This window comes from Salvelinus fontinalis, unplaced genomic scaffold, assembly GCF_029448725.1.
Source record: "Salvelinus fontinalis isolate EN_2023a unplaced genomic scaffold, ASM2944872v1 scaffold_0107, whole genome shotgun sequence".
Lineage (NCBI taxonomy): Eukaryota > Metazoa > Chordata > Actinopteri > Salmoniformes > Salmonidae > Salvelinus > Salvelinus fontinalis.
Genome location: NW_026600316.1, coordinates 56,903 through 72,500, shown reverse-complemented (window position 1 = coordinate 72,500; position 15,598 = coordinate 56,903). Strand labels below are relative to the sequence as shown.

Below are 15,598 nucleotides of genomic sequence, written 5' to 3'. Positions count from 1 at the left end.
TAAACTTTTTGCGACAGAATCGACGTAATGAATACATGACGTCAACCGCCTGTATTCGACGTAAAGAGATCCGATTAAAAAATAAAATATGTATTAGTATGAACACAAATACAAAAAAACAGAAATATACAAACAAGACTACATCAGCCTAACAAACAGGGGTTTTACATATCAAAATTCATTTTCTATTTGTTAAATACTTTTTTGCTTTTATATTTACTGATAATTTCTAAATAATATTTAAATTCTCTCTTAAATACTGTGAAAAGGGGTTTGTTCTCTGCCACACTTAATTTTATGGATACAGAATCTTACATGAAAGATAAACAAATGAACAATGAACGTTAAATCAGGGCCCCATATCATTTGGATCAATATAAAACATACTATCAGTGTGTCTCAGATGAACATGTGGAGAAATCCTATGCTACTACTGTTAGGGTTGCGAAAGTTCAACTGAGATAGGAACAATAGTACACCTGAACTTGGTTAAAATAATTGTTTAATTCAAAAGTTAATAAATGGCAAATACATTTTTCGTAAATACGGGGTCACTGCACCACCCCGCAGGGTGGGACAAGGAACAACAACTACAACTGATTTGTTTCTGACAAAGATATTATATTATACTCTGACAGAGGTTAGTTCCCACTTCCGAGCCGGCCTGTCAGAGTAGAGACTGGGCGTGGTTTAGACTCACCCAGCCTATCGTTGATGTTGGCGCCTTAAGCCAGTCCTGGCCCCTTAGCGCATATGATGTCCCAACGCTGTTGCTGTGTAGATTACGCTCCTTCACCCCAAAGACTGGGGTCAGACAGTTTTATAACATTGTCTGAGATATCTGCACCTGTATACAATGTCCTCTGTTCTCGCTCAAGGCTAACTACAGCTTCCCAGCTTCTTATCTGAGCTAACCGTTACTTCCAGCACACACACACAGACATCCAGGCACCCAAACAGTTTGTCAATATCAAATCACGTTTGTTATAGTATTCAATCACATATGATATAGTTGCTAATCACGTTTGTTATAGTGCATAACTCAGAACCTCACATATGTTTTTCGTGTGTATAGTTTATCTGTTATTGTCTATTCAGCAGTCTCCTGATTCACCCCCCTCCTGTGTCTCTCTAAGATTAGCACAGTCTCGGCCACATAGTACAGTAACCACACTACTGATACATTTGTTGCATACACACACACATTTCAGGCTGATATTCATGGTTAGACAGAGCACTGGTAAGAGTAGAGACCAATGGAAAATGCAGGTTCACAAGAGTCAGCAATTCAAACTTTAATGCATAAGAAGCCCTACTAGCTTATAGTTAGTTAAGCATGTCAAAAAACCTTATAAAAACCCCACACTACTAGCCTCATATCATGAATATGTGTAGCAGTACTCGGCTTGCGTTGTGTACAATCAATCATCGACACGAACTCCAACGTGTAGCACCAGTCATGGAGATTTATTCTGATAGAAACAGCACAAAATTGCACGTCATGCAATGCACGGCTCACCATCCAACTCTGCACTCACGCACTGTACAAAATATATGAACCCCCCCACCCCCACCAGACACAGTAAGTTGCTAGCTAGTACTGGCGGGAATTCTTTACAACAAAATGCACAACCAATACTGTATTCTCCAAAAAACACTGCATCTTATGTGTGATGTTCGAATAACATTTACAAACCGATTGATATAAATTGTACATTTAAATCATCACTTGGGAGTATAAAAATCACTTTTGACGTACAGTGCTTTGCAACCAACAACTGACCGCTGGTTTGGTGCTTGTTCACTGGGACGATTCTAATGAAACATCCTCCCTCGTAAGCAAGCAGACGCAAACCAGCCAATAAGATGCCATGTTGAGTAGGTGAAGGCAAGACAAAACTAAAACCAAAAAACCCATTGGCTTAACAATAAAGTGGCAAGGGGAATCACCAATATAACCCTGTTACATATGCATTACCGTCTCTAGACAACTCCGTTATATAAAGTGTTCATTCTCTAAAGTTGCCGGGATGTGACGTGTCCTACTTATACCGGTACATTCGTAACAACTTAAAGCAGTACGAAACGTACATTCGATCAAATAAACCTCACGTAGCAAATAAGCCATTCATTTTGTTTTGTCGTTGTTGACCAAATTCGACTATCTTATTGACGTCCATACAAAAACACGAGTTGCTTGGTGGGTGAAACGAGGACAAAACGCCACCTGCTGGAGGGAGACACGTTTTCCGTCGACATGGGCCTCTCTCTTCCTCTTCCTCTCTGATCATACTTCGCGCCAAGGAGAATTTATAAGGAGCTGCTCCGTCAACTAGGATCATCACAATCAATAAGAAAACTCCTTTATTTGGTTGATTATGGTAAGTCACGGCGTCTATGCATCGATTGTCCAAATCAACAACTCATTCCCTGACAACAACAAAAAAGTGATTCAGTATTGCATAGAAATGTGACGTTCTGCCGATTTGTCAGCTAACGTTTAGCACGCATGTTGGTATTTTAGAGTACGCACACTAGCTAGCGGTGAGAATAAGCTAGTTAGCCAGCTAGATCCCACCTGTAGTTGCCCTATTTGGTTCTTTTTAGTAGGATTTCTAGCTAGCTAACTAGCTATCATGCTAATGAAAAACAATGCATGAAGCTAACTATTTTGCAAGTCAGTTGTTTACATGGCAAACATGAAAGTGACAGTCATCTTTTTCAATACTGACAACAAATGATGACATCGAGTGGCATTTTACATGGGCAGATCATAAAGCTACGTATGTGATGGTACTAGAACTACAGCAACTGATAAAGCTACGTATGTGATGGTACTAGAACTATAGCAACTGATGAAGCGAAGTTGGGCTGCCGAGTGGCGCAGCGATTTTAGGCACTGCTGCGCAGCGCAAGAGGCGTCACTGCAGTCTCTGGTTCGAATCCAGGCTGCAATCACATCCGGCCGTGATGTGCGCCATGCCCTCCGTCGTCCCGGGTAGGCCGTCAGAACTAGATACTGTATCTGGCCACGCCACATATCGCCCATGTGTAACTTTGCAATACGTGTCTAAATAAATCAAATGTCATTTAACGTCTAGGATAAATCCCAAATTACAACGTATTCCTATACTTACTGTATTCCTATACTTACCGTATTCCTATACTTACTGTATTCCTATACTTACTGTATTCCTTTACTTACTGTATTCATAAACTGTATTCCTATACTTACTGTACTCCTATACTTACTGTATTCATATACTGTATTCCTATACTTACTGTATTCCTATACTTACTGTATTCCTATACTTACTGTATTCCTATACTTACTGTATTCCTTTACTTACTGTATTCCTATACTTACTATATTCCTTTACTTACTGTATTCCTTTACTTACTGTATTCCTTTACTTACTGTATTCCTTTACTTACTGTATTCCTATACTTACTGTATTCCTTTACTTACTGTATTCCTATACTGTATTCCTATACTGTATTCCTATACTGTATTCATATACTGTATTCCTATACTTACTGTATTCCTATACTTACTGTATTCCTATACTGTATTCCTATACTTACTATATTCCTTTACTTACTGTATTCCTATACTTACTGTATTCCTATACTTACTGTATTCCTATACTTACTGTATTCCTTTACTTACTGTATTCCTATACTTACTGTATTCCTATACTGTATTCCTTTACTTACTGTATTCCTATACTTACTATATTCCTTTACTTACTGTATTCCTTTACTTACTGTATTCCTTTACTTACTGTATTCCTATACTTACTGTATTCCTATACTGTATTCCTATACTGTATTCATATACTGTATTCCTATACTTACTGTATTCCTATACTTACTGTATTCCTATACTGTATTCATATACTGTATTCCTATACTTACTGTATTCCTATACTTACTGTATTCCTATACTTACTGTATTCCTATACTGTATTCATATACTGTATTCCTATACTGTATTCCTATACTTACTGTATTCCTATACTGTATTCCTATACTTACTGTATTCCTATACTTACTGTATTCCTATACTTACCGTATTCCTATACTGTATTCCTAAACTTACTGTATTCCTATACCTACTGTATACCCATACTTACTGTATTCCTATACTTACTGTATTCCTTTACTTACTGTATTCCTTTACTTACTGTATTCCTATACTGTATTCCTATACTTACTATATTCCTTTACTTACTGTACTCCTATACTTACTGTACTCCTATACTTACTGTACTCCTATACTTACTGTACTCCTATACTTACTGTATTCCTATACTTACTGTATTCCTATACAGTGCACGACTTACGTTTAACCAGAGCCCTATAGTGCATTATATAGGGAATAGGGTGCCAATTAGGCACAGTGGACTAATTTACTCTCTCCTCTCTCCCCTTCCATTCTAAGGACATCAGGCGGTTCTTTGTGTCAAGCAAACCCGCAGCACAGAAACCATCTCAGGATGGAACCCTCAACACAGAGAAGGAATCCACGAAGAAGAAGAGGAAGAAATCCGTCTCAACAGACGAAGAAGTGAAGAAAAAGAAAACTGCCATCAAGGTATATATTATTATAGACCAGAGTCTCTAGTCAGTGAACTGGTCGACCACCAAGGTATATATTATTATAGACCAGAGTCTCTAGTCAGTGAACTGGTCGACCACCAAGGTATATATTATTATAGACCAGAGTCTCTAGTCAGTGAACTGGTCGACCACCAAGGTATATATTATTATAGACCAGAGTCTCTAGTCAGTGAACTGGTCGACCACCAAGGTATATATTATTATAGACCAGAGTCTCTAGTCCGTGAACTGGTCGCCCACCAAGGTATATATTATTATAGACCAGAGTCTCTAGTCAGTGAACTGGTCGACCACCAAGGTATATATTATTATAGACCAGAGTCTCTAGTCAGTGAACTGGTCGACCACCAAGGTAGATATTATTATAGACCAGAGTCTCTAGTCAGTGAACTGGTCGACCACCAAGGTATATATTATTATAGACCAGAGTCTCTAGTCAGTGAACTGGTCGACCACCAAGGTATATATTATTATAGACCAGAGTCTCTAGTCCGTGAACTGGTCGCCCACCAAGGTATATATTATTATAGACCAGAGTCTCTAGTCCGTGAACTGGTCGACCACCAAGGTATTTATTATTATAGACCAGAGTCTCTAGTCCGTGAACTGGTCGCCCACCAAGGTATATATTATTATAGACCAGAGTCTCTAGTCAGTGAACTGGTCGACCACCAAGGTATATATTATTATAGACCAGAGTCTCTAGTCAGTGAACTGGTCGACCACCAAGGTATATATTATTATAGACCAGAGTCTCTAGTCAGTGAACTGGTCGACCACCAAGGTATATATTATTATAGACCAGAGTCTCTAGTCAGTGAACTGGTCGACCACCAAGGTATATATTATTATAGACCAGAGTCTCTAGTCCGTGAACTGGTCGCCCACCAAGGTATATATTATTATAGACCAGAGTCTCTAGTCAGTGAACTGGTCGACCACCAAGGTATATATTATTATAGACCAGAGTCTCTAGTCCGTGAACTGGTCGCCCACCAAGGTATATATTATTATAGACCAGAGTCTCTAGTCAGTGAACTGGTCGACCACCAAGGTATATATTATTATAGACCAGAGTCTCTAGTCAGTGAACTGGTCGACCACCAAGGTATATATTATTATAGACCAGAGTCTCTAGTCAGTGAACTGGTCGACCACCAAGGTATATATTATTATAGACCAGAGTCTCTAGTCAGTGAACTGGTCGACCACCAAGGTATATATTATTATAGACCAGTCTAGTCAGTGAACTGGTCGACCACCAAGGTATATATTATTATTATAGACCAGAGTCTCTAGTCAGTGAACTGGTCGACCACCAAGGTATATATTATTATAGACCAGAGTCTCTAGTCAGTGAACTGGTCGACCACCAAGGTATATATTATTATAGACCAGTCTAGTCAGTGAACTGGTCGACCACCAAGGTATATATTATTATTATAGACCAGAGTCTCTAGTCAGTGAACTGGTCGACCACCAAGGTATATATTATTATTATAGACCAGAGTCTCTAGTCAGTGAACTGGTCGACCACCAAGGTATATATTATTATTATAGACCAGAGTCTCTAGTCAGTGAACTGGTCGACCACCAAGGTATATATTATTATAGACCAGAGTCTCTAGTCAGTGAACTGGTCGCCCATCAAGGTATATATTATTATAGACCAGAGTCTCTAGTCAGTGAACTGGTCGACCACCAAGGTATATATTATTATAGACCAGAGTCTCTAGTCAGTGAACTGGTCGACCACCAAGGTATATATTATTATAGACCAGTCTAGTCAGTGAACTGGTCGACCACCAAGGTATATATTATTATAGACCAGAGTCTCTAGTCAGTGAACTGGTCGACCACCAAGGTATATATTATTATAGACCAGAGTCTCTAGTCAGTGAACTGGTCGACCACCAAGGTATTTATTATTATAGACCAGAGTCTCTAGTCAGTGAACTGGTCGACCACCAAGGTATTTATTATTATAGACCAGTCTAGTCAGTGAACTGGTCGGCGCTAGCTTCTATAGCCACAAAGTGCTAAACCCCGCTTAATTCTACCATTTCTTAACCCCAACCACACTGCTAAGCTTACGATTAGAATGACTATGATTATAATGACCATGGTGAGGATGATGATGGTGGTGAGGATGATGATGATGGTGGTGGTGAGGATGATGATGATGGTGACGAGGATGGTAGTGGTGAGGATGGTGATGGTGGTGAGGATGGTGGTGGTGGTGATGGTGATGATGATGGTGATGGTGAGGATGATGATGGTGGTGAGGATGGTGATGATGGTGGTGAGGATGGTGGTGGTGGTGAGGATGGTGGTGGTGATGATGATGGTGATGGTGAGGATGATGATGGTGGTGAGGATGATGATGATGGTGATGGTGAGGATGATGATGGTGGTGAGGATGATGATGATGGTGACGAGGATGGTGGTGGTGAGGATGGTGATGATGGTGGTGAGGATGGTGGTGGTGGTGATGATGATGGTGATGGTGAGGATGATGATGGTGGTGAGGATGATGATGATGGTGACGAGGATGGTGGTGGTGGTGGTGATGATGATGGTGATGATGATGTGTTCCAGATCACCAGCCCCAAGGTGGAGAAGAAGAAGGACGGTGATAAGAAGAGAAAGAAGCGTGCTGTCATTGAGTCAGGTAATAATGATGACTGGCCCTCTGACTGGCCCCCTGACTGGCCCCCTGACTGGCCCCCTGACTGGCCCTCTGACTGGCCCTCTGACTGGCCCTCTGTAGGCCCTCTGACTGGCCCCCTGACTGGCCCTCTGACTGGCCCTCTGACTGGCCCCCTGACTGGCCCCCTGACTGGCCCTCTGACTGGCCCTCTGACTGGCCCTCTGACTGGCCCTCTGACTGGCCCTCTGACTGGCCCTCTGACTGGCCCTCTGACTGGCCCCCTGACTGGCCCCCTGACTGGCCCCCTGACTGGCCCTCTGACTGGCCCCCTGACTGGCCCTCTGACTGGCCCCCTGACTGGCCCTCTGACTGGCCCCCTGACTGGCCCTCTGACTGGCCCCCTGACTGGCCCTCTGACTGGCCCCCTGACTGGCCCTCTGACTGGCCCTCTGACTGGCCCCCTGACTGGCCCCCTGACTGGCCCCCTGACTGGCCCCCTGACTGGCCCCTCTGACTGGCCCCTCTGACTGGCCCCTCTGACTGGCCCTCTGACTGGCCCTCTGTAGGCCATTTAATGGTCATTGAGTCAGGTAATAATGATGACTGAACCTTTGTAGTCCATTTAATGGTCCCAAGTCTTAAGGAGGGTTTCCTCCCAAGGTTAAGGAGGATTTCCTCCCATGTCTTAAGGAGGGTTTCCTCCCAAGGTTTAGGAGGGTTTCCTCCCGAGTCTTAAGCTAAGGAGGGTTTCCTCCCGAGTCTTAAGCTAAGGAGGGTTTCCTCCCGAGTCTTAAGCTAAGGAGGGTTTCCTCCCGAGTGATAAGCTAAGGAGGGTTTTCTCCCGAGTCTTAAGCTAAGGAGGGTTTTCTCCCAAGGTTAAGGAGGGTTTTCTCCCAAGGTTAAGGAGGGTTTCCTCCCAAGGTTAAGGAGGGTTTCCTCCCAAGTCTTAAGCTAAGGAGGGTTTTCTCCCAAGTCTTAAGCTAAGGAGGGTTTTCTCCCAAGTCTTAAGCTAAGGAGGGTTTTCTCCCAAGTCTTAAGCTAAGGAGGGTTTCCTCCCAAGGTTAAGGAGGGTTTCCTCCCAAGTCTTAAGCTAAGGAGGGTTTCCTCCCAAGTCTTAAGCTAAGGAGGGTTTCCTCCCAAGTCTTAAGCTAAGGAGGGTTTCCTCCCAAGGTTAAGGAGGGTTTCCTCCCAAGGTTAAGGAGGGTTTCCTCCCAAGGTTAAGGAGGGTTTCCTCCCAAGGTTAAGGAGGGTTTCCTCCCAAGGTGGAGAGAGAAGACCTGTTGTCCACTCCAGCCACTAACTGCTTGTGTCTGTGGTCTCATGTCCACAACACTGATGTAATGGTTAAGTTAGTCACCTGGCTATTTTTGTTGTTGTCATCACCAAACTCCCCTCCCTCCCTCCCCTCTGTCCCTCCCTCTGTCCCTCCCTCCCTCCCTCCCTCCCTCCCTCCCTCCCTCCCTCCCTCCCTCCCTCCCTCCCTCCCTCCCTCCCTCCCTCCCTCCTGTCCCTCCCCCCTGTCCCTCCCCTCTGTCCCTCCCCTCTGTCCCTCCCCTCTGTCCCTCCCCTCTGTCCCTCCCCTCTGTCCCTCCCCTCTCTCCCCTCCCTCCCTCCCTCCCTCCCTCCCTCCCTCCCTCCCTCCCTCCCTCCCTCCCTCCCCTCTGTCCCTCCCCCCCCTCTGTCCCTCCCCTCTGTCCCTCCCCTCTGTCCCTCCCCTCTGTCCCTCCCCTCCCTTCCTCCCTCCCTCCCTCCCTCCCTCCCTCCCTCCCTCCCTCCCTCCCTCCCTCCCTCCCTCCCTCTACCTCCTATCTCCCTCCCTCCCTCCCTCCCTCCCTCCCTCCCTCCCTCCCTCCCTCCCTCCCTCCCTCCCTCCCCTCTGTCCCTCCCTCTGTCCCTCCCTCTGTCCCTCCCTCTGTCCCTCCCTCCCTCCCTCCCTCCCTCCTGTCCCTCCCCCCTGTCCCTCCCCCCTGTCCCTCCCCTCTGTCCCTCCCCTCTGTCCCTCCCCTCTGTCCCTCCCCTCTGTCCCTCCCCTCTCTCCCCTCCCTCCCTCCCTCCCTCCCTCCCTCCCTCCCTCCCTCCCTCCCTCCCTCCCTCCCTCCCTCCCTCCCTCCCTCCCTCCCTCCCTCCCCTCTGTCCCTCCCCCCCCTCTGTCCCTCCCCTCTGTCCCTCCCCTCTCTCCCCTCCCTCCCTCCCTCCCTCCCTCCCTCCCTCCCTCCCTCCCTCCCTCCCTCCCCTCTGTCCCCCCCCTCTGTCCCCCCCCTCTGTCCCCCCCCTCTGTCCCTCCCCTCTGTCCCTCCCCTCTCTCCCTCCCTCCCTCCCTCCCTCCCTCCCTCCCTCCCTCCCTCCCTCCCTCCCTCCCTCCCTCCCCTCTGTCCCTCCCCCCCCTCTGTCCCCCCCCTCTGTCCCTCCCCTCTGTCCCTCCCCTCTGTCCCTCCCCTCTGTCCCTCCCCTCTGTCCCTCCCTCTCTCCCCCCTCCCCCCCCTCCCCTCCCCTCCCTCCCTCCCTCCCCTCCCTCTGTCCTGTAGACTCTGAGGAAGAGGTAGTGGAGCAGAAGCAGAAGGCCCAGAAACCAAACCCTCCTCTTCCTCCGGCTCCTCTTCCTCCGGCCAAGAAAGACCCGGTGCAGTACGTCTCTGAGACAGGTGAGACAAACTAGACTCCATACCGGGAGAATACCGGGACGTACCAGAAATAACGGCAGAATATGAATCGTACTGACAGACTCTAGTAACACGTATCAGAATATGAATCATACTGACAGACTCTAGTATATCTATTTTATTCCCTCCCTCCCTCCCTCCCTCCCTCCCTCCCTCCCTCCCTCCCCGCTCTCTCCCTCCCTCCTCCTTACCCCTCTCCCCCCTCCCCCCTCTCTCCTCCTCTCTGTAGATTCAGACAGTGATAACTTCCTGTCTCTGAAGAAGTCCCAGGCTAAACCTCAGGGGAACGGCGTGACCAAACCAGGGAAGGCTCGCACCGGGACCAAAGAGCGGCACAGGTCCCCCCCGAAACCAACCCCTGCGCCCGCCACCGGGAAAGGAGGGATAAAGAAGTCTCCTCCAGCCCCCGTCACCCCTAAATCAGCGCCCCCGCAAACCAAACGCACCCCCACCTCTGTCATGGACTACTTTGGCAGTGGGAGTGTCCAGCGCTCGGACAAGAAACTGGTAGCCAGTACCAAGAGGAAAGCTGTGAGTAAAATACCCTGATTATTCCCCTTCATTATCTCTCCACTCTCCCTCCAGCCTTCTCAGACCCAGGTCTAGTCTGTAGTCTGACTAGTTGTTGTTGATGAGACCCAGGTCTAGTATGTAGTCTGACTAGTTGTTGATGATGAGACCCAGGTCTAGTATGTAGTCTGACTAGTTGTTGATGAGACCCAGGTCTAGTATGTAGTCTGACTAGTTGACTAGTTGTTGATGATGAGACCCAGGTCTAGTCTGTAGTCTGACTAGTTGTTGATGATGAGACCCAGGTCTAGTATGTAGTCTGACTAGTTGACTAGTTGTTGATGATGAGACCCAGGTCTAGTCTGTAGTCTGACTAGTTGTTGTTGATGAGACCCAGGTCTAGTATGTAGTCTGACTAGTTGTTGTTGATGAGACCCAGGTCTAGTATGTAGTCTGACTAGTTGTTGATGAGACCCAGGTCTAGTATGTAGTCTGACTAGTTGTTGATGATGAGACCCAGGTCTAGTGTGTAGTCTGACTAGTTGTTGATGAGACCCAGGTCTAGTATGTAGTCTGACTAGTTGTTGATGAGACCCAGGTCTAGTGTGTAGTCTGACTAGTTGTTGATGAGACCCAGGTCTAGTATGTAGTCTGACTAGTTGACTAGTTGTTGTTGATGAGACCCAGGTCTAGTATGTAGTCTGACTAGTTGACTAGTTGTTGTTGATGAGACCCAGGTCTAGTATGTAGTCTGACTAGTTGTTGATGAGACCCAGGTCTAGTGTGTAGTCTGACTAGTTGTTGATGATGAGACCCAGGTCTAGTGTGTAGTCTGACTAGTTGTTGATGAGACCCAGGTCTAGTATGTAGTCTGACTAGTTGTTGATGAGACCCAGGTCTAGTGTGTAGTCTGACTAGTTGTTGATGAGACCCAGGTCTAGTATGTAGTCTGACTAGTTGTTGATGATGAGACCCAGGTCTAGTGTGTAGTCTGACTAGTTGTTGTTGATGAGACCCAGGTCTAGTATGTAGTCTGACTAGTTGTTGATGATGAGACCCAGGTCTAGTATGTAGTCTGACTAGTTGTTGATGATGAGACCCAGGTCTAGTATGTAGTCTGACTAGTTGTTGATGAGACCCAGGTCTAGTATGTAGTCTGACTAGTTGTTGATGATGAGACCCAGGTCTAGTATGTAGTCTGACTAGTTGTTGATGAGACCCAGGTCTAGTGTGTAGTCTGACTAGTTGTTGATGAGACCCAGGTCTAGTATGTAGTCTGACTAGTTGTTGATGATGAGACCCAGGTCTAGTATGTAGTCTGACTAGTTGTTGATGATGAGACCCAGGTCTAGTATGTAGTCTGACTAGTTGTTGATGAGACCCAGGTCTAGTGTGTAGTCTGACTAGTTGTTGATGAGACCCAGGTCTAGTATGTAGTCTGACTAGTTGTTGATGATGAGACCCAGGTCTAGTATGTAGTCTGACTAGTTGTTGATGATGAGACCCAGGTCTAGTATGTAGTCTGACTAGTTGTTGATGATGAGACCCAGGTCTAGTATGTAGTCTGACTAGTTGTTGATGAGACCCAGGTCTAGTATGTAGTCTGACTAGTTGTTGATGATGAGACCCAGGTCTAGTATGTAGTCTGACTAGTTGTTGATGATGAGACCCAGGTCTAGTGTGTAGTCTGACTAGTTGATGATGAGACCCAGGTCTAGTATGTAGTCTGACTAGTTGTTGATGAGACCCAGGTCTAGTGTGTAGTCTGACTAGTTGTTGTTGATGAGACCCAGGTCTAGTCTGTAGTCTGACTAGTTGTTGATGATGAGACCCAGGTCTAGTGTGTAGTCTGACTAGTTGTTGATGATGAGACCCAGGTCTAGTATGTAGTCTGACTAGTTGTTGTTGATGAGACCCAGGTCTAGTGTGTAGTCTGACTAGTTGTTGATGATGAGACTCAGGTCTAGTATGTAGTCTGACTAGTTGTTGTTGATGAGACCCAGGTCTAGTCTGTAGTCTGACTAGTTGTTGATGAGACCCAGGTCTAGTATGTAGTCTGACTAGTTGTTGATGATGAGACCCAGGTCTAGTATGTAGTCTGACTAGTTGTTGATGAGACCCAGGTCTAGTATGTAGTCTGACTAGTTGACTAGTTGTTGATGAGACCCAGGTCTAGTATGTAGTCTGACTAGTTGACTAGTTGTTGATGATGAGATCCAGGTCTAGTATGTAGTCTGACTAGTTGTTGATGATGAGACCCAGGTCTAGTATGTAGTCTGACTAGTTGTTGATGAGACCCAGGTCTAGTGTGTAGTCTGACTAGTTGACTAGTTGTTGTTGATGAGACCCAGGTCTAGTATGTAGTCTGACTAGTTGACTAGTTGTTGATGATGAGACCCAGGTCTAGTATGTAGTCTGACTAGTTGACTAGTTGTTGATGATGAGACTCAGGTCTAGTATGTAGTCTGACTAGTTGTTGATGAGACCCAGGTCTAGTATGTAGTCTGACTAGTTGACTAGTTGTTGATGATGAGACCCAGGTCTAGTATGTAGTCTGACTAGTTGTTGATGATGAGACCCAGGTCTAGTATGTAGTCTGACTAGTTGTTGATGATGAGACCCAGGTCTAGTATGTAGTCTGACTAGTTGTTGATGATGAGACCCAGGTCTAGTATGTAGTCTGACTAGTTGTTGATGATGAGACCCAGGTCTAGTCTGTAGTCTGACTAGTTGTTGATGATGAGACCCAGGTCTAGTATGTAGTCTGACTAGTTGTTGATGAGACCCAGGTCTAGTGTGTAGTCTGACTAGTTGTTGATGAGACCCAGGTCTAGTATGTAGTCTGACTAGTTGTTGATGATGAGACCCAGGTCTAGTATGTAGTCTGACTAGTTGTTGATGATGAGACCCAGGTCTAGTATGTAGTCTGACTAGTTGTTGATGAGACCCAGGTCTAGTGTGTAGTCTGACTAGTTGTTGATGAGACCCAGGTCTAGTATGTAGTCTGACTAGTTGTTGATGATGAGACCCAGGTCTAGTGTGTAGTCTGACTAGTTGTTGATGAGACCCAGGTCTAGTATGTAGTCTGACTAGTTGTTGATGAGACCCAGGTCTAGTGTGTAGTCTGACTAGTTGTTGATGAGACCCAGGTCTAGTATGTAGTCTGACTAGTTGTTGATGATGAGACCCAGGTCTAGTGTGTAGTCTGACTAGTTGTTGTTGATGAGACCCAGGTCTAGTATGTAGTCTGACTAGTTGTTGATGATGAGACCCAGGTCTAGTATGTAGTCTGACTAGTTGTTGATGATGAGACCCAGGTCTAGTATGTAGTCTGACTAGTTGTTGATGAGACCCAGGTCTAGTATGTAGTCTGACTAGTTGTTGATGATGAGACCCAGGTCTAGTATGTAGTCTGACTAGTTGTTGATGAGACCCAGGTCTAGTGTGTAGTCTGACTAGTTGTTGATGAGACCCAGGTCTAGTATGTAGTCTGACTAGTTGTTGATGATGAGACCCAGGTCTAGTATGTAGTCTGACTAGTTGTTGATGATGAGACCCAGGTCTAGTATGTAGTCTGACTAGTTGTTGATGAGACCCAGGTCTAGTGTGTAGTCTGACTAGTTGTTGATGAGACCCAGGTCTAGTATGTAGTCTGACTAGTTGTTGATGATGAGACCCAGGTCTAGTATGTAGTCTGACTAGTTGTTGATGATGAGACCCAGGTCTAGTATGTAGTCTGACTAGTTGTTGATGAGACCCAGGTCTAGTATGTAGTCTGACTAGTTGTTGATGATGAGACCCAGGTCTAGTATGTAGTCTGACTAGTTGTTGATGAGACCCAGGTCTAGTGTGTAGTCTGACTAGTTGTTGATGAGACCCAGGTCTAGTATGTAGTCTGACTAGTTGTTGATGATGAGACCCAGGTCTAGTATGTAGTCTGACTAGTTGTTGATGATGAGACCCAGGTCTAGTATGTAGTCTGACTAGTTGTTGATGAGACCCAGGTCTAGTGTGTAGTCTGACTAGTTGTTGATGAGACCCAGGTCTAGTATGTAGTCTGACTAGTTGTTGATGATGAGACCCAGGTCTAGTATGTAGTCTGACTAGTTGTTGATGATGAGACCCAGGTCTAGTATGTAGTCTGACTAGTTGTTGATGATGAGACCCAGGTCTAGTATGTAGTCTGACTAGTTGTTGATGAGACCCAGGTCTAGTATGTAGTCTGACTAGTTGTTGATGATGAGACCCAGGTCTAGTATGTAGTCTGACTAGTTGTTGATGATGAGACCCAGGTCTAGTGTGTAGTCTGACTAGTTGATGATGAGACCCAGGTCTAGTATGTAGTCTGACTAGTTGTTGATGAGACCCAGGTCTAGTGTGTAGTCTGACTAGTTGTTGTTGATGAGACCCAGGTCTAGTCTGTAGTCTGACTAGTTGTTGATGATGAGACCCAGGTCTAGTGTGTAGTCTGACTAGTTGTTGATGATGAGACCCAGGTCTAGTATGTAGTCTGACTAGTTGTTGTTGATGAGACCCAGGTCTAGTGTGTAGTCTGACTAGTTGTTGATGATGAGACTCAGGTCTAGTATGTAGTCTGACTAGTTGTTGTTGATGAGACCCAGGTGTAGTCTGTAGTCTGACTAGTTGTTGATGAGACCCAGGTCTAGTATGTAGTCTGACTAGTTGTTGATGATGAGACCCAGGTCTAGTATGTAGTCTGACTAGTTGTTGATGAGACCCAGGTCTAGTATGTAGTCTGACTAGTTGACTAGTTGTTGATGAGACCCAGGTCTAGTATGTAGTCTGACTAGTTGACTAGTTGTTGATGATGAGATCCAGGTCTAGTATGTAGTCTGACTAGTTGTTGATGATGAGACCCAGGTCTAGTATGTAGTCTGACTAGTTGTTGATGAGACCCAGGTCTAGTGTGTAGTCTGACTAGTTGACTAGTTGTTGTTGATGAGACCCAGGTCTAGTATGTAGTCTGACTAGTTGACTAGTTGTTGATGATGAGACCCAGGTCTAGTATGTAGTCTGACTAGTTGACTAGTTGTTGATGATTAGACTCAGGTCTAGTATGTAGTCTGACTAGTTGTTGATGATGAGACCCAGGTCTAGTATGTAGTCTGACTAGTTGACTAGTTGTTGATGATGA

At 45.6% G+C, this 15,598-nt stretch overlaps 1 protein-coding gene across 1 annotated transcript in view; it reads left to right on the top strand.

The window, feature by feature from the left end:
- Positions 1–2,006: 2,006 nt before the first annotated feature.
- Positions 2,007–15,598, top strand: part of rfc1 (replication factor C (activator 1) 1) — a 56,298-nt gene continuing 42,706 nt past the window's right edge. Inside the window, exons 1-5 of the mRNA XM_055911916.1 lie at positions 2,007–2,381; positions 4,445–4,597; positions 7,222–7,294; positions 9,799–9,915; positions 10,163–10,464. Of these exons, the coding sequence (XP_055767891.1) occupies positions 2,379–2,381; positions 4,445–4,597; positions 7,222–7,294; positions 9,799–9,915; positions 10,163–10,464 (648 nt within the window). The 5' untranslated portion in view covers positions 2,007–2,378. The remainder of the gene's footprint in view (positions 2,382–4,444; positions 4,598–7,221; positions 7,295–9,798; positions 9,916–10,162; positions 10,465–15,598) is intronic.